The sequence below is a fragment of the Otolemur garnettii genome, unplaced genomic scaffold (assembly GCF_000181295.1).
Source record: "Otolemur garnettii isolate 467f Iridium unplaced genomic scaffold, OtoGar3 scaffold00081, whole genome shotgun sequence".
In the NCBI taxonomy this organism is placed as follows: Eukaryota; Metazoa; Chordata; class Mammalia; order Primates; family Galagidae; genus Otolemur; species Otolemur garnettii.
This window is the reverse complement of record NW_003852476.1, coordinates 1,296,032-1,311,043: the sequence shown is the minus strand read 5'-3', so window position 1 is coordinate 1,311,043 and position 15,012 is coordinate 1,296,032. Positions and strand designations below refer to the sequence as shown.

Sequence of the window (15,012 nt, the reverse complement as noted above, 5' to 3'; positions counted from 1 at the left end):
CTTAGCCTCCCAAGTAGCTGGGACTACAGGCGCCCACCACAACGCCCGGCTATTTTTTGGTTGCAGCTGTCATTGTTGTTTGGCGGACTGGGCTGGATTAGAACCCGCCACCTTAGGTGTATGTGGCTGGTGCCTTAGCCAATTGAGCCACAGGCCCCGAGCCTGATTTTTCTATTTTTAATGGAGATGGGGGAGCCTCTTTGCTCAGGATGGTCTCACACTACTAATTCCACCTGTGTTGGCCTCCCAGCATGCTAGGATTATAGGTGTGAATCACCACACCTGGCCCTACTGCCCTTTTTGATCACGGGGCCTTATTATCTGATGAGCCTGGCCAATTATCATCCCTATAAATGAAGGGTTGTCCTGTGAGTGAGTGATTTGACAAGTTACTTATAATCTCTTTTGAAGAGTAACTCCAACTAGGACACATACTCTATACTTTATTTCCCTAAAAAATCTACAACATATATTTTGAAATTTTTGGCAGAGTTAGATATATGTAGAGTGAAACATTATCCATAAGTCTTACTGCATACGATAATGTTAAATGAATTGATAGTCCAAATTTTTGACTAAATAATCTTCCTTTTAAAAAATAAATAGAAGGATGTCCAATTTGACATTATTTAAACATGAGTTTTAAATAACATTGTTGATGTGAGCTTACATAACAAGCTATATTGTATCACCCATAAAGTCTAATGTGCAGATGATCTGTGGATTTAGGTGTGCCCAAATAAGACACACCAAACATTAGCATTTACCTACAGACTAACTCTGATGATTTTTTTTTTAAATAAAATGACATAATCAAGAACACCATTGTGTTCTCACTGGGCAATCCAGGAGCCCTATTTCCATTTTCATTTCATTCTTTTGAGCAAATATGCTTCAGTGATTATTATCTTCTAAAAAAGCAACTAAGGAGTTAGCATACTAAAGTAGAAACTTAAAATTAGCTCACTAAAATTAAAAGAATTACATTTTCCTACTGAAATTGATAAATTACTTCAAACTAAAAGCGAACGAGAAAAAGAGACATTTGAATGAGTTAGTGAATAAAATGAGAACTGTTTTTTCTAGAACTCACTAATATATTACAAATAGTATAAACTATTTTCCATTTTACCTTAAGAACACTTTATTATGAATTAGATATGATAAAAAATCTAATTTTCAGAGTCTCACGGAGCTAGGACAAAGGAGGAATCTCCTCAAACGAATACATATTTTTAAAATCTGATACACAGAAAGATTAAATCACATAAGGCTATATGAAAAAATGACTTAAAACATCATTATTATGATAATTTTAATAACACAAACAATGTATTACAAAAGATAGTTACATGTCAATACCAACAAGCCAAACCACACTTTTACACCATTACCTTACACTATGAGCCGATTAGCTTAATTCTAAGGGATCACAACGACGCAGGAAAGCACTGACACAGATGATTCGAAACTTCAAATCTAAAAGGCACTGAAGTATGTCTCATCTTATATAAGTAAACTTATTGATGTATGTATTGATGTATGTATGTATGTATTTATTTATTTTTGAGACAGAGTCTCACTCTGTCATCCGGGGTAAAGTGCTGTGGTGTCACAACTTGTAGGAACCTCAAATTCTTGGGCTCAAGTGATCCGCCAGCCTCAGCCTCAGCTTCCTCAGTAGCTGGGACTGCAAGTGCCCATCACAACACTAGGTTAATTTTTCTACTTTTAGAGAGGAGGTCTCATTCTTGCTCAGGCTAGTCTCAGACTCCTGAGCTCAAGCGATCTGTCAGCCTCAGCCTCCCAGAGTAGCATGACAGGTGTGAGTCACAGTGCCTGACCTAAATAATTTTAAATTTTAAGCACAAAATATATTCTGCAGCATAATTTGCAGTACATAAAATCTTCTTGATTGCTTTTTACTTGTGTTAACTAAAATCATGTAGTTCACGTTCCAGAAGAGCACAGCATTTAGTCAACAAATAAAGACAAAAAAGTACAACAGTGTGGGCAGAGTGGTCAAGGGTTTACAATTCACCCAGACGATGCAAATGACAGAAATTCTCCACTGGGGTAATGTGATGGAAGAAGTGATGCTATCGAAGAGCACCCTTACAAACACAAGCGTCAGAATCCTCTGAGTAAAACATAACCACCTTCTTTTTTGTTTCATAAAATCCCTAAGTCCTAGATAAGATTCCTAAGAAAGGTACTGCGTGTGTAGTAGTTTTCTCACTGATGGAATACTATTCATCTGTTGACATAATGGATAAATCAGGAGGTTACAATTTACACCAGTGACACAGGTTTGCTACTGATGATAAGGTATATTTTTCTTTCCTCTACACAGTATTTGATTTTCATGTGTAGTCACATGTTTGTCTAACTCTCAATCAGAAAGCAAATAACAAAAACCTGAAATTCTTTCCAAACACACATTTGACATGCCTCATAAAATCCATGAATGTATTTGTCTTCAGTGTTACTTGCATGCAAAGAACCCAACATGGAGAGTACACCACCCAAAGTCTATATTGAGAACTCCTATCTGAAGTAAATGGAGTTCAAATAGTCCAGAATATAGGATCAGAGCAAAATTACTATTAGTATCAGTTCCCACTGATGACTGAAACAGGGCACTGGATCACAGGGAGGAAGCATGGCAAAGCAGGATACAATCAACAGCAAATTGACCACCCTATCTTTTCCCGTCCTCTCCAGCTCATTCACGCAATCAGCACCATCTGCCTCCCTGAAGAAGCATCAAACTAGGAAGCAAAGCCACTGAAAACCCAAGTACTGCTAAACCTCTTTCTTTTGGTGACAGTTCACTCCATACTCTCTCAACAAACATAGCAGGCATCTAATATGTGCCAGGTATTCTGTGGGAAATTAAAATCAGCAGTCATTTACAGAGTAGTAAAATATAAATCTTTCCATTTTTAGGCTTAGACCTAAAGAACATAAATTAATTTAAGACATGATTAATATTAGAGTTATATCTCTGAAGCTACCACCACTGGGCTTTAAAAAATAATCAGAACATTTCTGACTTTAATGAGTTTGTGAATAAGCCCTTTCCCCCAAATTTTATAAAAAGGTAATTTCACTCCAGATAAAATCCTATCAAGGTTAGTTCTATTTCATGAGATTCAATCAAAAGAACTGTTTATCCTGAATTTCCAGGTACATAAATGTTAACCACCAGTACTTTAACAGGGAAATATAAAGTATTACTCCTGATTTAAAACCATTAAATAAAATTGGGGAAAAAATTTAGAAGCCTTCATAAAAAAAGCACAACTGAAACAGAGGGAATAAGATTATAAATAGCTTCCATATATGTAATCATACAATTTCTATTAGAGTTAAGATTTATGCATTATTCAAAGTTTAAAACAATTCATTTTATTATACTCCATCATCTCATACTTGAATATCTAAAAGAAAACACTGCACTGGGCTTTACAGGAACCACCATCATTTTCCTCACATTTTACTAAGTTTTCATGGTACACCAAATAACTTCACAAGGGGAGGCAATACCTTCTTGAGGTACAACCCACTCCCCAACTGTATATTTTAGTCAATTTTGTTTGAAATATGTAAAGCCACACAAGAACTCAAGATTAGCTTGTTACTCAATCTTAAAAGTGTGTTTGCATTCAGGAGCAAGACTCAAAGTGATTCACAGTATAATTCCAGCACATTATTCTCAAAGGCACCAGTCAAGGCATGTCACCACACTCAGTCCTTTTTAACTAAAACCTTAGAATATGTTGCATAATTTTTACAGTGTTAAAACACTACAAATATATGAAGTAAACCTAAAACATCCAAAATGAGGGTACTAAAGTTGACAGAATGAGGGTATTAAACTACTTTCATCGGCAACACTAACCAACTTAATAAACAATAGAGATTTGATATTAAGTAGTCTTATGCAAAGTTATAAACTATATTTTCATATTTCAATTCATTAAGACTGTTTTCTATTTTTATGGTTTTGAAAAGCAGCAAATCTACATGAATTATCTATAATTTTATTGTAATTTTAAGAAATATATGCATTTATTATTACAAGCGTAATAACTGATGACTAGTTCCAGTGGCAAAATCTCGGCAGGAAACAGATTTAGCAATTTAAATGTTTTATAAGTTTTTGTAATTGAGGAAACTTCATAATCTGACATTTGTTAAAACCACTTATTAGAAATTATGCAGCACAGTAGCTGTGGAAATATGAGCTAGCTTCACAATTACAAAGTCAGCCTATGCAGCCCCTTCCTATTGTACGTGGTGGCATAAACCCCATGGCGGCCTATCAGCTAACTGGCAGGCAGGGGGCTGCTCTATTCAAAGTGAGAGATACAAGCTGCAGGGCAAAAACCTGGCAGCTCCCATCTGACCCCACAATCCCCTACTGGTGACAGCTCCAAGCTCCATGGCAAATTAGGCCTTCTCATATTACAATTGGAGAAGACAGATTCCATTAGCAGTATCTGAAATTGAGTGGAGAGCTGCACTGTTATCAGACTTGACTCATAAGCACTGCTATTAATCAGAGCTATGATAGCATTTATATATTTCAAGCTATCTGCTGCCGCTGTGATATTCTGCTACAAAGGGTTGATGGGACTTAGGAAAGTGAACAATAGAGCTTTCTGGGAAAAGCAGAGTAAATCAAGAAAGTCTATGACTTCCGCACATTCTGAAGGGATTGTGGTTTACATAAATTTTCTCCCAATTGGAGATTGAGCTCTTCCTCATCTTACACATGGGATTTAGTTGTCACTCAATGGTAACAGCTGTGAAAAGGTGAAGCGGCCCACCGCTCAGAATATTGCCTTCGCTTTTAAAGCAATTAACCCATGAACAGGAGGATACCTGGTGATATCAAAGGGATTAGGCCAGGCAGTGCATTATTAACATTTCCTTGAACTAATTCTAACTCTAACTAGCTGTCAGAAAAGAATCTACAGTCTTAAAGAAGAGTTTTTGCCCTGCTTTTTTCCCTTCAAAATGAAGCGCTGCTATTTGAGCCTAATATGTCCTTCTACTTATAAGAAAATGCAAATGAACCAAGCTCTTAATATGCTTAAGCACTCTAAGTCAATGCAATTTTAATACAAGTACGAAAGAAATATATGATCAATTACCCAGGGATCAAGACAGATATTCTCCTGAATGGAAATTAATGCTCCAGTACTTTCCATTCTTCTTCAACTACAAAAACTTGGTGACTATTTGTTACTTATGTATAGTTACTTCTGAAACTAGGAAAAGCTTCACATTATTCTCTATGGCAATAATCTAAAATACTCTTTGAGCTGGAAAATCCAAATGTCCCTTAAGCAGGAGATTGTGCATTCTCTAAGGTATGGCATTTTAATTTTCTATTCTTTACTGAATAGAATCTTAACCAAAGCTATAAGAATAGCAGACACAGTGCTCAGGATCAAGTTTTTGCTTTCCAAAAGTTTAATCAAATTAATTTTTAGCAGCAACATAATGTTTAGAAATACATAACTTATAAAAATTATAAAACCCACAAAGCAATCTGCCAAAAGATATTTATGTATTACTGAAATTGATATAAGTTATTTGTAGTAAGCCACATAGTTTCAATACACCTTTAATTATTATTAAGATTCATGTATTCTAAATTACCTACTTGGCATTTAAGAGATCTGATTTCTTACTGCACCGTGTTAATAGTATTAGAAAGTATTTTTATGCAAGTTTCCCGAAATCATGCCTTTTAGAAAAATTATTTGAAAACTGCTTATTTAATGGTTAGTGACTTTGTCTTTCTTTAAAATAAGCGATGAATTTTGATTATAAAGACAAGGAGTTTTACTTTTAATTCACATGTGTGCTCAGCAAATATTGTTAAATACATTCTTTCCTAGTTCCATTTGGCCCATACTAGTTTGAAGAGGATATGCTGACTCTTAAGCCTGTTGAGAATATACTCCCTGCTCCGTAACTACCCAAATAAAGAATATCAGAAGTGCCCTCATCTGATATTATAGGCAATTTAAATCTTCCTGAGGTAAAGAATTTTTGCACAATGAAAAACATTGTGAACAACATGTTTGTTGTTGTTCAACACGTTCATTGTGAACAACATGAGTGTGTTGTTCAAAATGTTCAACAAACATTCCCCTTTCTTTTCATAATATCAGGACACATGAAGGGGGAGGGTGTAGATGTTTAAGGATAGTGACTTCATAAGACGGTACTCCTTCCCTATTCATTTAAGATCCAGCTTGATATTTCCTTGAAAATTATTTTGAAATTTAAGTATTAAACAATGTTAAATGGTATTCATATTAGTGAGTTATATTATCTATAATTTTTAAATTTAATATTAATAGAATTTATGAGTTTCAAATAGAATAGGAAACTTTAAATATCACATTATCACATTTAAAAGTCATTTACTTCAATGGCCTTGAAGAAGGAAATCTATTTCCTATAAATCACTAATTACATTACAGTCTTAAAAACACAGATGTACATACCATTAATAAAATGAACACTACTTCATATAAACATAATGTATTAGATTAAACTCCCCTAACATAATGCATGCTTAAAAATACCCCTGAAAGGAACAATACATAAATAAATACACATGGGAACAACTGACACAGGCTTACTATTTTTAATTCAATAAACTGCATTGACACAGACAGCTCCTAATGTGCTGTTTTACTCATGCACTTTCTACATTAGAGCAAAGCAAATACACATGAGTTCTTGCCAACCATTAGGAAAGATTGACAAAAAATGCAGTGTTAATGACATCTTACAGCTTTTAAAAGCACGAGAAAGATGCAAGAAAGGAAAAATTACATAGTAATTGGAAACGAGGAGTAAATTGTTCTTTCAATCTAAGTCATGTTTACTGAAAAAAGGGAGCTTTTTACATCAACACATTTAAACAGAAATTTGCTTTTGAAATAAAATCTTTGTTTAAAAGGTACAGAAAGTCTTTATGTCCACCCCAAGAGCTAAATATAGTGAATGCTATGTGAACAATAACCTGAAAAAAACCTAAACCTGTTAAAAGAATTAATTTACTGCACACCAGTCAGCGCTAATCCTACATGTACAGTAATGTTCTCTTAAGTGATGGGGAAAGAAAGAATAAAACTGCATCCTGGTTCAAAACCCTTCAATATTCAACAACAAAGAGGAATGATGATTTGGTTTGTAAATGAATAAAGTAGTGAAATGTTTCCTAATCAAATGCTCATAAAGGAGTCAACCTGTAAAGGAATATATTTACTGTATGCAAGGACAGGAAAAAAGCTGTCAACGTAATGGCTGTACAAAAACTGTATCCTGCTGTTGGGTTTATAGTCACAGAAGGTTTTAAAGGTTAAGTTCAGGTCATACAACAAATGAAATTGTAACAAGCCAGCTGACATTGTATAATGTCTTCTTCCACTCAATCAATAGGCTACTGTTAGTCCTATTACCATAGAGATGGCTTCTCCTTTTTGAAGGGTGTCTATTGTTTGACAAAACAGATTTGCCACTTGAACTAGGTTGTTCCCAAAGGATGTGTACCTTGTCAATTATTTGTATTCAAAATAATGAAGTATTCTCATATTAAAATTACATAAGAGATAAAAGACAGCAACTTTTGCAAAGTACATACTACACTACTAAAATCACTCCAATACCCAATTTAGTCATATTAAGAGTTTTGATTTAAAACACATGTCAGCAAATATAAAAATATGTCATTAGCACTGTATATTAAAAGAAAAGGGTTACAGGCGAGCATGATAATCTAAAACTAAGGATAATCAATCAAAGATTTTTATATATGATTTTTATGGTGGTTCTCATGTGAAACTGCATCAACAATATGTCACAAGACATGGCAAAGTTTGATGATTCACTTTACTTGCAAAAAGAGCTATTTATATCTGCAAACATTTAAATATATGTATGCTACATAAATGATCTAAAAGACAGATTATATATTCATTTTCTTTAAATGTCTTAAAATATCTTATGAAAATTAATAACTCACACATTAAAAACAGAACAGGTAAGCTCCTGTTCAATCTAGTTATTTAAAAATAAAAAAAGATCAGTTTTTCTCTCAATGGAACTACTGACAGATTCCCTATTATAAAAACCTCAAAAGGAAAAATTCTGATAGCAGTTATTCTAACCATTTAGATAATATTCATAACACTAAGCAATCCCAGCAGAGGTATTATTTTAAATATCTCAAACTTAAAAATTTCGCTATCACTGCAAATATCTTACACTTTAAAGTTTCGCTACCAAGGCTGAAATAAAAACAAATTTAATAATAAAAATTTGCTAAATGATCAAGGTATAGTATTTGAATCTGGAAGCTTTTTGCAAATAGATTAAAAAGTAAACTTTATAGAGTTATAAAGATGTTAACTTTTATCATTTTATAAATAATTAAAAGAGAATTTAGAATTTAGGGCAGTATTATGACTTTAACACAAAAATACAAGTCTCTAAAATGACATGAAATTCTATCTATTCAAATTATACCATATTTACATCCAAAAATAATTTGTTTTTAATAATGAAACTTAAAAGAAGTATTTTAATTTGGTTTTTCCCGTTACAAGAAGTATAATTTGTATCTTTCACTGTAATCCTTTTAGGCACAGACTGAGGCTGAGTTAAGAATGAGGGAGAGAGAAACATCAAAGACCTAAACTAAGGACCAATTTTTTAAAAGCAGGGTAGCCTTCAAACTAAGAAAGTCTTCTATTAATGAAGTAAGTGGGATCTAATTTACGTACCCTCCCTATAGCCATAATAGAGCAGAGTGAAACCTTACTAGATAGCAACCCCAAACTGATTTCCTTAGTGAAAAGCCTCATTTCAAAAAGTATACATGCTCATACTTAGAATACAATATATTTAGACATTAGCCCTGAACCTTATAGGCAGCTGCCCATCAGCAATGAGGAATTAAATGATATTTACCATTTGCCAAAAGATGAACCTCATACTGTAGAATTAAACTGGCCCATCTGCATCTTCATAAAAAGACAAACCTCATTAGTTCTGCCTAACCAGAGAATAGTGTTAATGAACTGGTGACACCTTCACTCCACTGTACACAGCAGAACCAACTGTGTAATTACTGGAGGGGCCAAATGCAGATGAAATTATTGTAAGTTAAGAAAGTGAAATCACATGAATTAGGGAAGCCATTCACGCAACAAAAGATTTTTTTTTCATGTATGCTCCTGGACCATAAGAAATCTACATCGTCAATTGCTCAAAATTAACTAATCAACTACTTTACCTGAAAACAGTGAAAAAAAGTAACGATGCAGCTACTGCTCCAAATAAGCCACAGAGAAGATTGACGCGGTAGGCAACTGAACCAAAGGGAAGTAGGATAATTGCCAGTTTAGCCATCAGCGTGAACAAAGGATAGCCAGGAGGATGGGCAACCTATGGGAAAATTAGCAAGAGTTACGAGGTTTTCATCTAGGAAAGGAAAAGTCACACTGGCTTTAATTGAAAAGCATCCCTTTTTTCAGGCAAGTCTAAAGACTATGTGCCAACGACTAAATGTTTGAACAGTGGTTTTCTATTGTAATCCTCGTGTGCCAATACAAATAAATATTTTCTTTAATGGATTTGGCAGCGTCTATCACACGGTGTGTCACCTAGAGAAATGGTGACATACTTCACTGTCAGTTCTTACGCAGTTGGTTCTCTGGGTTCACAGTACATTAGGGTCATTTAAAAGGCTATTGAAAAAAGGCAGGTTCTGAAATATATTGTCTTGGTTAGAAAGTTGAAAGACCACACTGCTATCGGATTACCACCATGCTGACAGTCGCGAGGTCTTGCCTAAAAGGATCATGCACCATAATAAAGTTTATTGAATAATAAACTTATTAAAACTGTTAACCCGATTTATTTTATTCTCCACAGCTTATACAAAATTTGGGGTGATAATAAGGCAGCTACTGTATATATAGTAAAGGCTTTGCTTTATAATTTAGTTTAATTGGATTTAAAACTTAAAGTAAATTGTCACATACTGTACTTATAAGTTACTAAAAACTGGGGTTTGAAAATAAATTAATCTACTTTACTCCATGCTTAATTAAACTTTCTTAATTCCTAAAACTGTTAATGAGAGCATTGATTAAACAATAAAACTAATACTTACTCCAAGCTCAAATGCGGCTGTGATCAGTTCCCCTGTGAAAAAATAATGTAAAACCAATAATTACTATTAGAGAATGACACTCCTCCAAAATTTCAAAATCCAAATGCTTGCATTGGGGTTTTGCATTAATTTGACTGGATAAAACTGTAAATCTGTAGAGATTTAACGGCATGAAATAGTCTAAGAATACTTTCTCCCTTAGGTCTAATGAGCAAACTATCTTTGATCATTCCCAATAACTAGTCAATGGAAATATAAGCGAATTCTGTTTTTCAAAAAGTACTTATTTTCCCTCCTGAAAGTTGTTTTCACTTGCAAATATACAAATACTGCTATGGCATTAGCCTGATATGCTTTAGTACCCTCAAATATTCAGCACAAAACAATCTACAATGATGCAACCTTGTATACCCAACACGTGAGGTTTGAACATGCCATAAAATGTGCCATATTAACCTAACACTGACGTTTGGGTACCTTAACTACGCTGGATATCTTTAAACAATTTCCAAGTATTTATTAATTCCAGGTTACCTTGGTAAGCTCTACTATAATACATTTTTTCAAACCATTAAATCATCAAACCATTAAATTACAAAAGACTTTACATAGTCTTTTTAAATTCTTCTCTATTAATGACTATTTCTAAAATTTTGATGGAGTGACTTAATGTCTATTTGTTAATATTTTCAATATCCAGAGCACAGGGACTATTTCTGACTCATTCCTGTATACTGCAGTATAGTATAATGTAGGAAATCAATTAGTATTGATGAATTATTTGTGAAAGTTATGATTACCTTTCAGCAAATGTACTACTGTCTATTTTTTATGCTTATACTGTGCTTTTAATTTCTACTGTGATAAAGTATATATACTCTATACATCTATACATATACTCTATATATCTACTGTGTAGATAAATAGCAACACTGTGCTTTTAGTTTCTACTATCCCAGCCACAATGTGGACTTTTGCCCTCTCTGGCCTGCACTACAGCAATAGACTTGATGGATCTTTCACGTCAAATCATTGCCACACCATGATCTATTCCCCCACTCCAAGCACACGTATCCCAAAGTATCTCGTATCCCTACAGTATCCCAATGGCTGCTCTGTGCTTACTGAATGAAGTACAGGTTCCCAGCGTTGAGGATTTCAAGGTCCTTTTGCTATGCTTATCTCCACTATCTCCATGCTCCCCAGTCAGAGCTTATCATCCTCTGTTGCTCTCCAACAGTCCTCTTTTGCACCTCTTCTCACCCTACAATATTTTCCCAGCCTTCTCTCCTAAACCCTTCAAGACCTAGTTTAATTGCCACCTTCCCAAGGACACCTCTCCTTATATATATTCCTCCCCAGTATTCCCCCACCCCACCCTGTGAGTTAATCACTTCTTCCTCCTCCACAGAACCAGCTCCAACCTCCCTATTTCACACTTTAGATTCCCTTATACTCTGGTTAGTTGCTTTCATTTTTCTAAGTTGAAAAACATTATCCTATACATTTCAGGATCCTGCCAAGATAATACCACCTCTCCCTTCTGGCCACACACAATAATCTAATTTAAGCCCTGCACTGAGGGATTGACAAAAAGACACCTCACCCTGTCATCCTTGCCATGCAGCCAGCCCTGCTTTAGGTGAATGACTACTTGCATCCTGGAAGCCCGTAACAGCACCCAAAAGAAGACACGGCCCACTTACAATAGTCAATTACTTAAGGATGTCTTTTAAATTGATTAGATATTCAAGAGAATTTTGGAAACCAAAGGCATTTTTTATATTTTACTTTTTTTAAAAAAAGGAAATTATTTATGGTTTAAAAATATTTAAAACTTCCCTTTGTAACTACTGTCAAGAATGATTTTAATAGTTTTACTCCACAATGGGTTAGCTCTTACATCTTTAGTCCCAAATTGTTTTCATCAGTTTTCTATTATTATATCTTTGTGTGACAAAGCACCCCTAAATTTAAAATTTCAAGGTCACACAGGCCAGGTACAGTGGCTCAGGACTGTAATCCTGGCACTCTAGGAGGCCAAGCTAGAGGACTGCTTGAGCTGAGGAGTTTGAAATTATCCTGAACAAGAGTGAGACCCCATCTCTACCAAAAATAGAAAAATTAGCTGAGTGTTGTGGCAGGCACTTGTAGTCCCAGGTACGCAGGAGGCTGAGGCAGGAGGACTGCGTAAGCCCAAGCATTTAAGATTCCTGGGAGCTTATGGTGATGCCACAGCACGCTACCCAGGGCACAGAGTGAGATGCTGCCTTAAAAAAAAAAAAAAAAAAATTCAAGGTCACTATTCATTCTCCTCCATTTAAAAAGTATTCAGAATCTCTCAGTATTCAGAGAATAAGCAAAATAGCCTATTTTCTCTAACTACTTCTTCTCTTTCTATAAAGATATATTTGGAATGTAACAAACTTCCATCAACCCTTATTAAATGTTAACGAAAATCTAATAGAAAAGATGCCACTATTCAAATCTCTTAAATGTATCCTTGATAAAGAGCTAAAGGAAAACACTACTCTTAAATTGAGATAAAGAGAAAAGAGGAAGTGAACAGTTAAATACACACAAAAAACCACCAAAAAGCACAACACTCAGCCTCTTGAGTGTTGGCTTTCTCCCAACCCTCACACCAGGGTTTTCTCCAAGTTAGTTCCTACGACTACCTGCATCAGAGTAACTTGAGTGCTTTCTAAAACGGAAGATGCCTTGCCCATACTCCAAAACTCCGTAATTGGGCCCAAGTTCCCCAGGCAATTCTGAAGCACATTCCAGCTTGAGAACCACAGCTTGATTGTCTGGGACACGAATCAACAGACAGCTTAGAGTAGTCAGCAGAAGCTTAGCCTTTACAAAAAAACAATTCCTTTATATGTGTTACTATTATTTATATGTGTGTTACTATTATTACATTGTCATATGCACTCCTCCCACAAACGAACAGTGTGTCAAGTAGTTCAAAATATACTTCTGGGAGGCCACAGAATGTGATGATTTATGGAGTCTGAGTTAAGCCTTATTGGGAAGAAGAATGCATGCTTTATACAGGTTTTGAGATATGTTCTGTTTATTGACATAAAATATAATTCATAAACATTCAAGTTGAATAGTACATTCTACATATAAACAAATTATCAAAGATATAACTAAGCAAATTTCCAAACTGATATACACTTGGCAAATATTTTGTCATTCCCAAAAATGAACATAAAAATATTCAAAGCAACCTCCATTTAGCATCAAACTAAACTTAGAACACCTAAAGTTTGATAACTCAAAAGTGAATATATAAATGTATTCTTTTGGGGAAAAATACAGTATTAATAAAGACAAGTCAATAATCTTGGTGGTGGATTTAAAAAAGATTTCATGAAATTCTGTGACACGGAGGTTAAGAGAGAAAATCCTAAGGTCAATCTTCTTGGGTTCTTTCCCTGACTTCCTTTAGGAAACCACAGCCTACTAGCTGTGACTCTGGGCACAACTTAGGATTGGTTTTCTCATCTATAAAAGGAAAATAATTAACTACACCTACTTTATAGGGTAGCCAGGAGAGTTAAAACAATCTACACAAAGCACGTGGACAGTGCCTGACACATGGTAGTACTCAATAAACTTATTGTTCATCCCACCACCATACTTCAGACAACTGTAAATACTGTCAATCTTTTTGTTTTAAACAGGTAACAGAACTATTTTGTGTGCTTTCATATCAACACTCTCATAGTTAATTTATTATTAAATATAAATCTTGTAAATGTGGTACACTAACTCCATCCCCTGCTACATTAATGAACCACTATCTCTATTTGTTCAATAGGATCTGAAAGAAAAAAAGATAATGATTTGGAAATGGTCTCAATGTGGGAGGCAGCCTTAAAGATGGCCCCCAATAATTCCACTGCTGGTATTCTTACTTGTGTAATTCCTTTCCTGTCAAACACAGGCTGACCTGACTAATTTCCATGAATAAAATAGGGCAGTGGTATTATCACTTTCAACATTAGGTGACAAAATGACAGATGTCAGCTACTTTATGGAGAGACCCACAGAACAATGAACTGCATTGTTTAGAAGATTCTCCTCAAACTGGGAACCACAGCCCCAGCCTGCATCATGACAGCAACTCTGTCCTGAGTACCTAGCTAAACTGCACCCAGATTCTTGATTTACAAAAACTGAGATGATGAACATTTGCTGTTTAAGCTGCTAAATTTGGAGGTAACTTGTTGCAGCAAGAGACTACCAGGCAGAGGCAAGGTGCAGTGGCTCACGCCTGTAACCCCAGCACTGGGGAAGGTGAAGTGGGATCACTAGAGCTCAGGAGCTGGGAGACCAACCTGGGCGACACAGTGAGATCACATTTCCACAAAGAAAAAAAAAAAAAAGAAAAGAAAAAAAGAAAGAAAAGAAAAAGAAAATCAGCCAGGCGTGGTAACATCCCTGTAGTCCCAGCTACTTGGGAGGCTGAGGCAGGAGAACCCCTTAAACCCAGGAGTTTGAGGTTAGTTAAGTATAACCCACACCTGCAATCCAGCCTGGGCCAGAGCAACACCCTGTCTCAAAAGAAAAATAAAAAAAACTAATAATAATTTTTAAAAGGAAACAAGCAGATTCTAATACCTTTCTTCACTAATTGAAGTCACACACCATTCTGAAAAACTCAGTGGTCATTATGAGGCATTCGGGTGGTCACTTAATTTGGCATCAAAACAAACCAAATCCTAGATCGACCTCGTTGTCTCAAACACAAAACAATCATATTTAAATGGCCAAGGAGTCACGCTTTT

At 35.1% G+C, this 15,012-nt stretch overlaps 1 protein-coding gene across 4 annotated transcripts in view; it reads right to left on the bottom strand.

Annotated features, from left to right (window-relative positions):
* The window catches only part of TMEM260 (transmembrane protein 260), a 75,647-nt gene that overhangs the window by 59,656 nt on the left and 979 nt on the right, over positions 1-15,012 (bottom strand). For all 4 annotated transcript variants that reach the window (XM_003794401.3, XM_023515866.1, XM_023515867.1 and 1 more), the window contains exons 2-3: positions 10,211-10,242; positions 9,329-9,480 (exon numbers count right to left, since the gene is read on the bottom strand). In XM_003794401.3, coding sequence (XP_003794449.1) covers positions 9,329-9,480; positions 10,211-10,242 — 184 coding nt within the window. The remainder of the gene's footprint in view (positions 1-9,328; positions 9,481-10,210; positions 10,243-15,012) is intronic.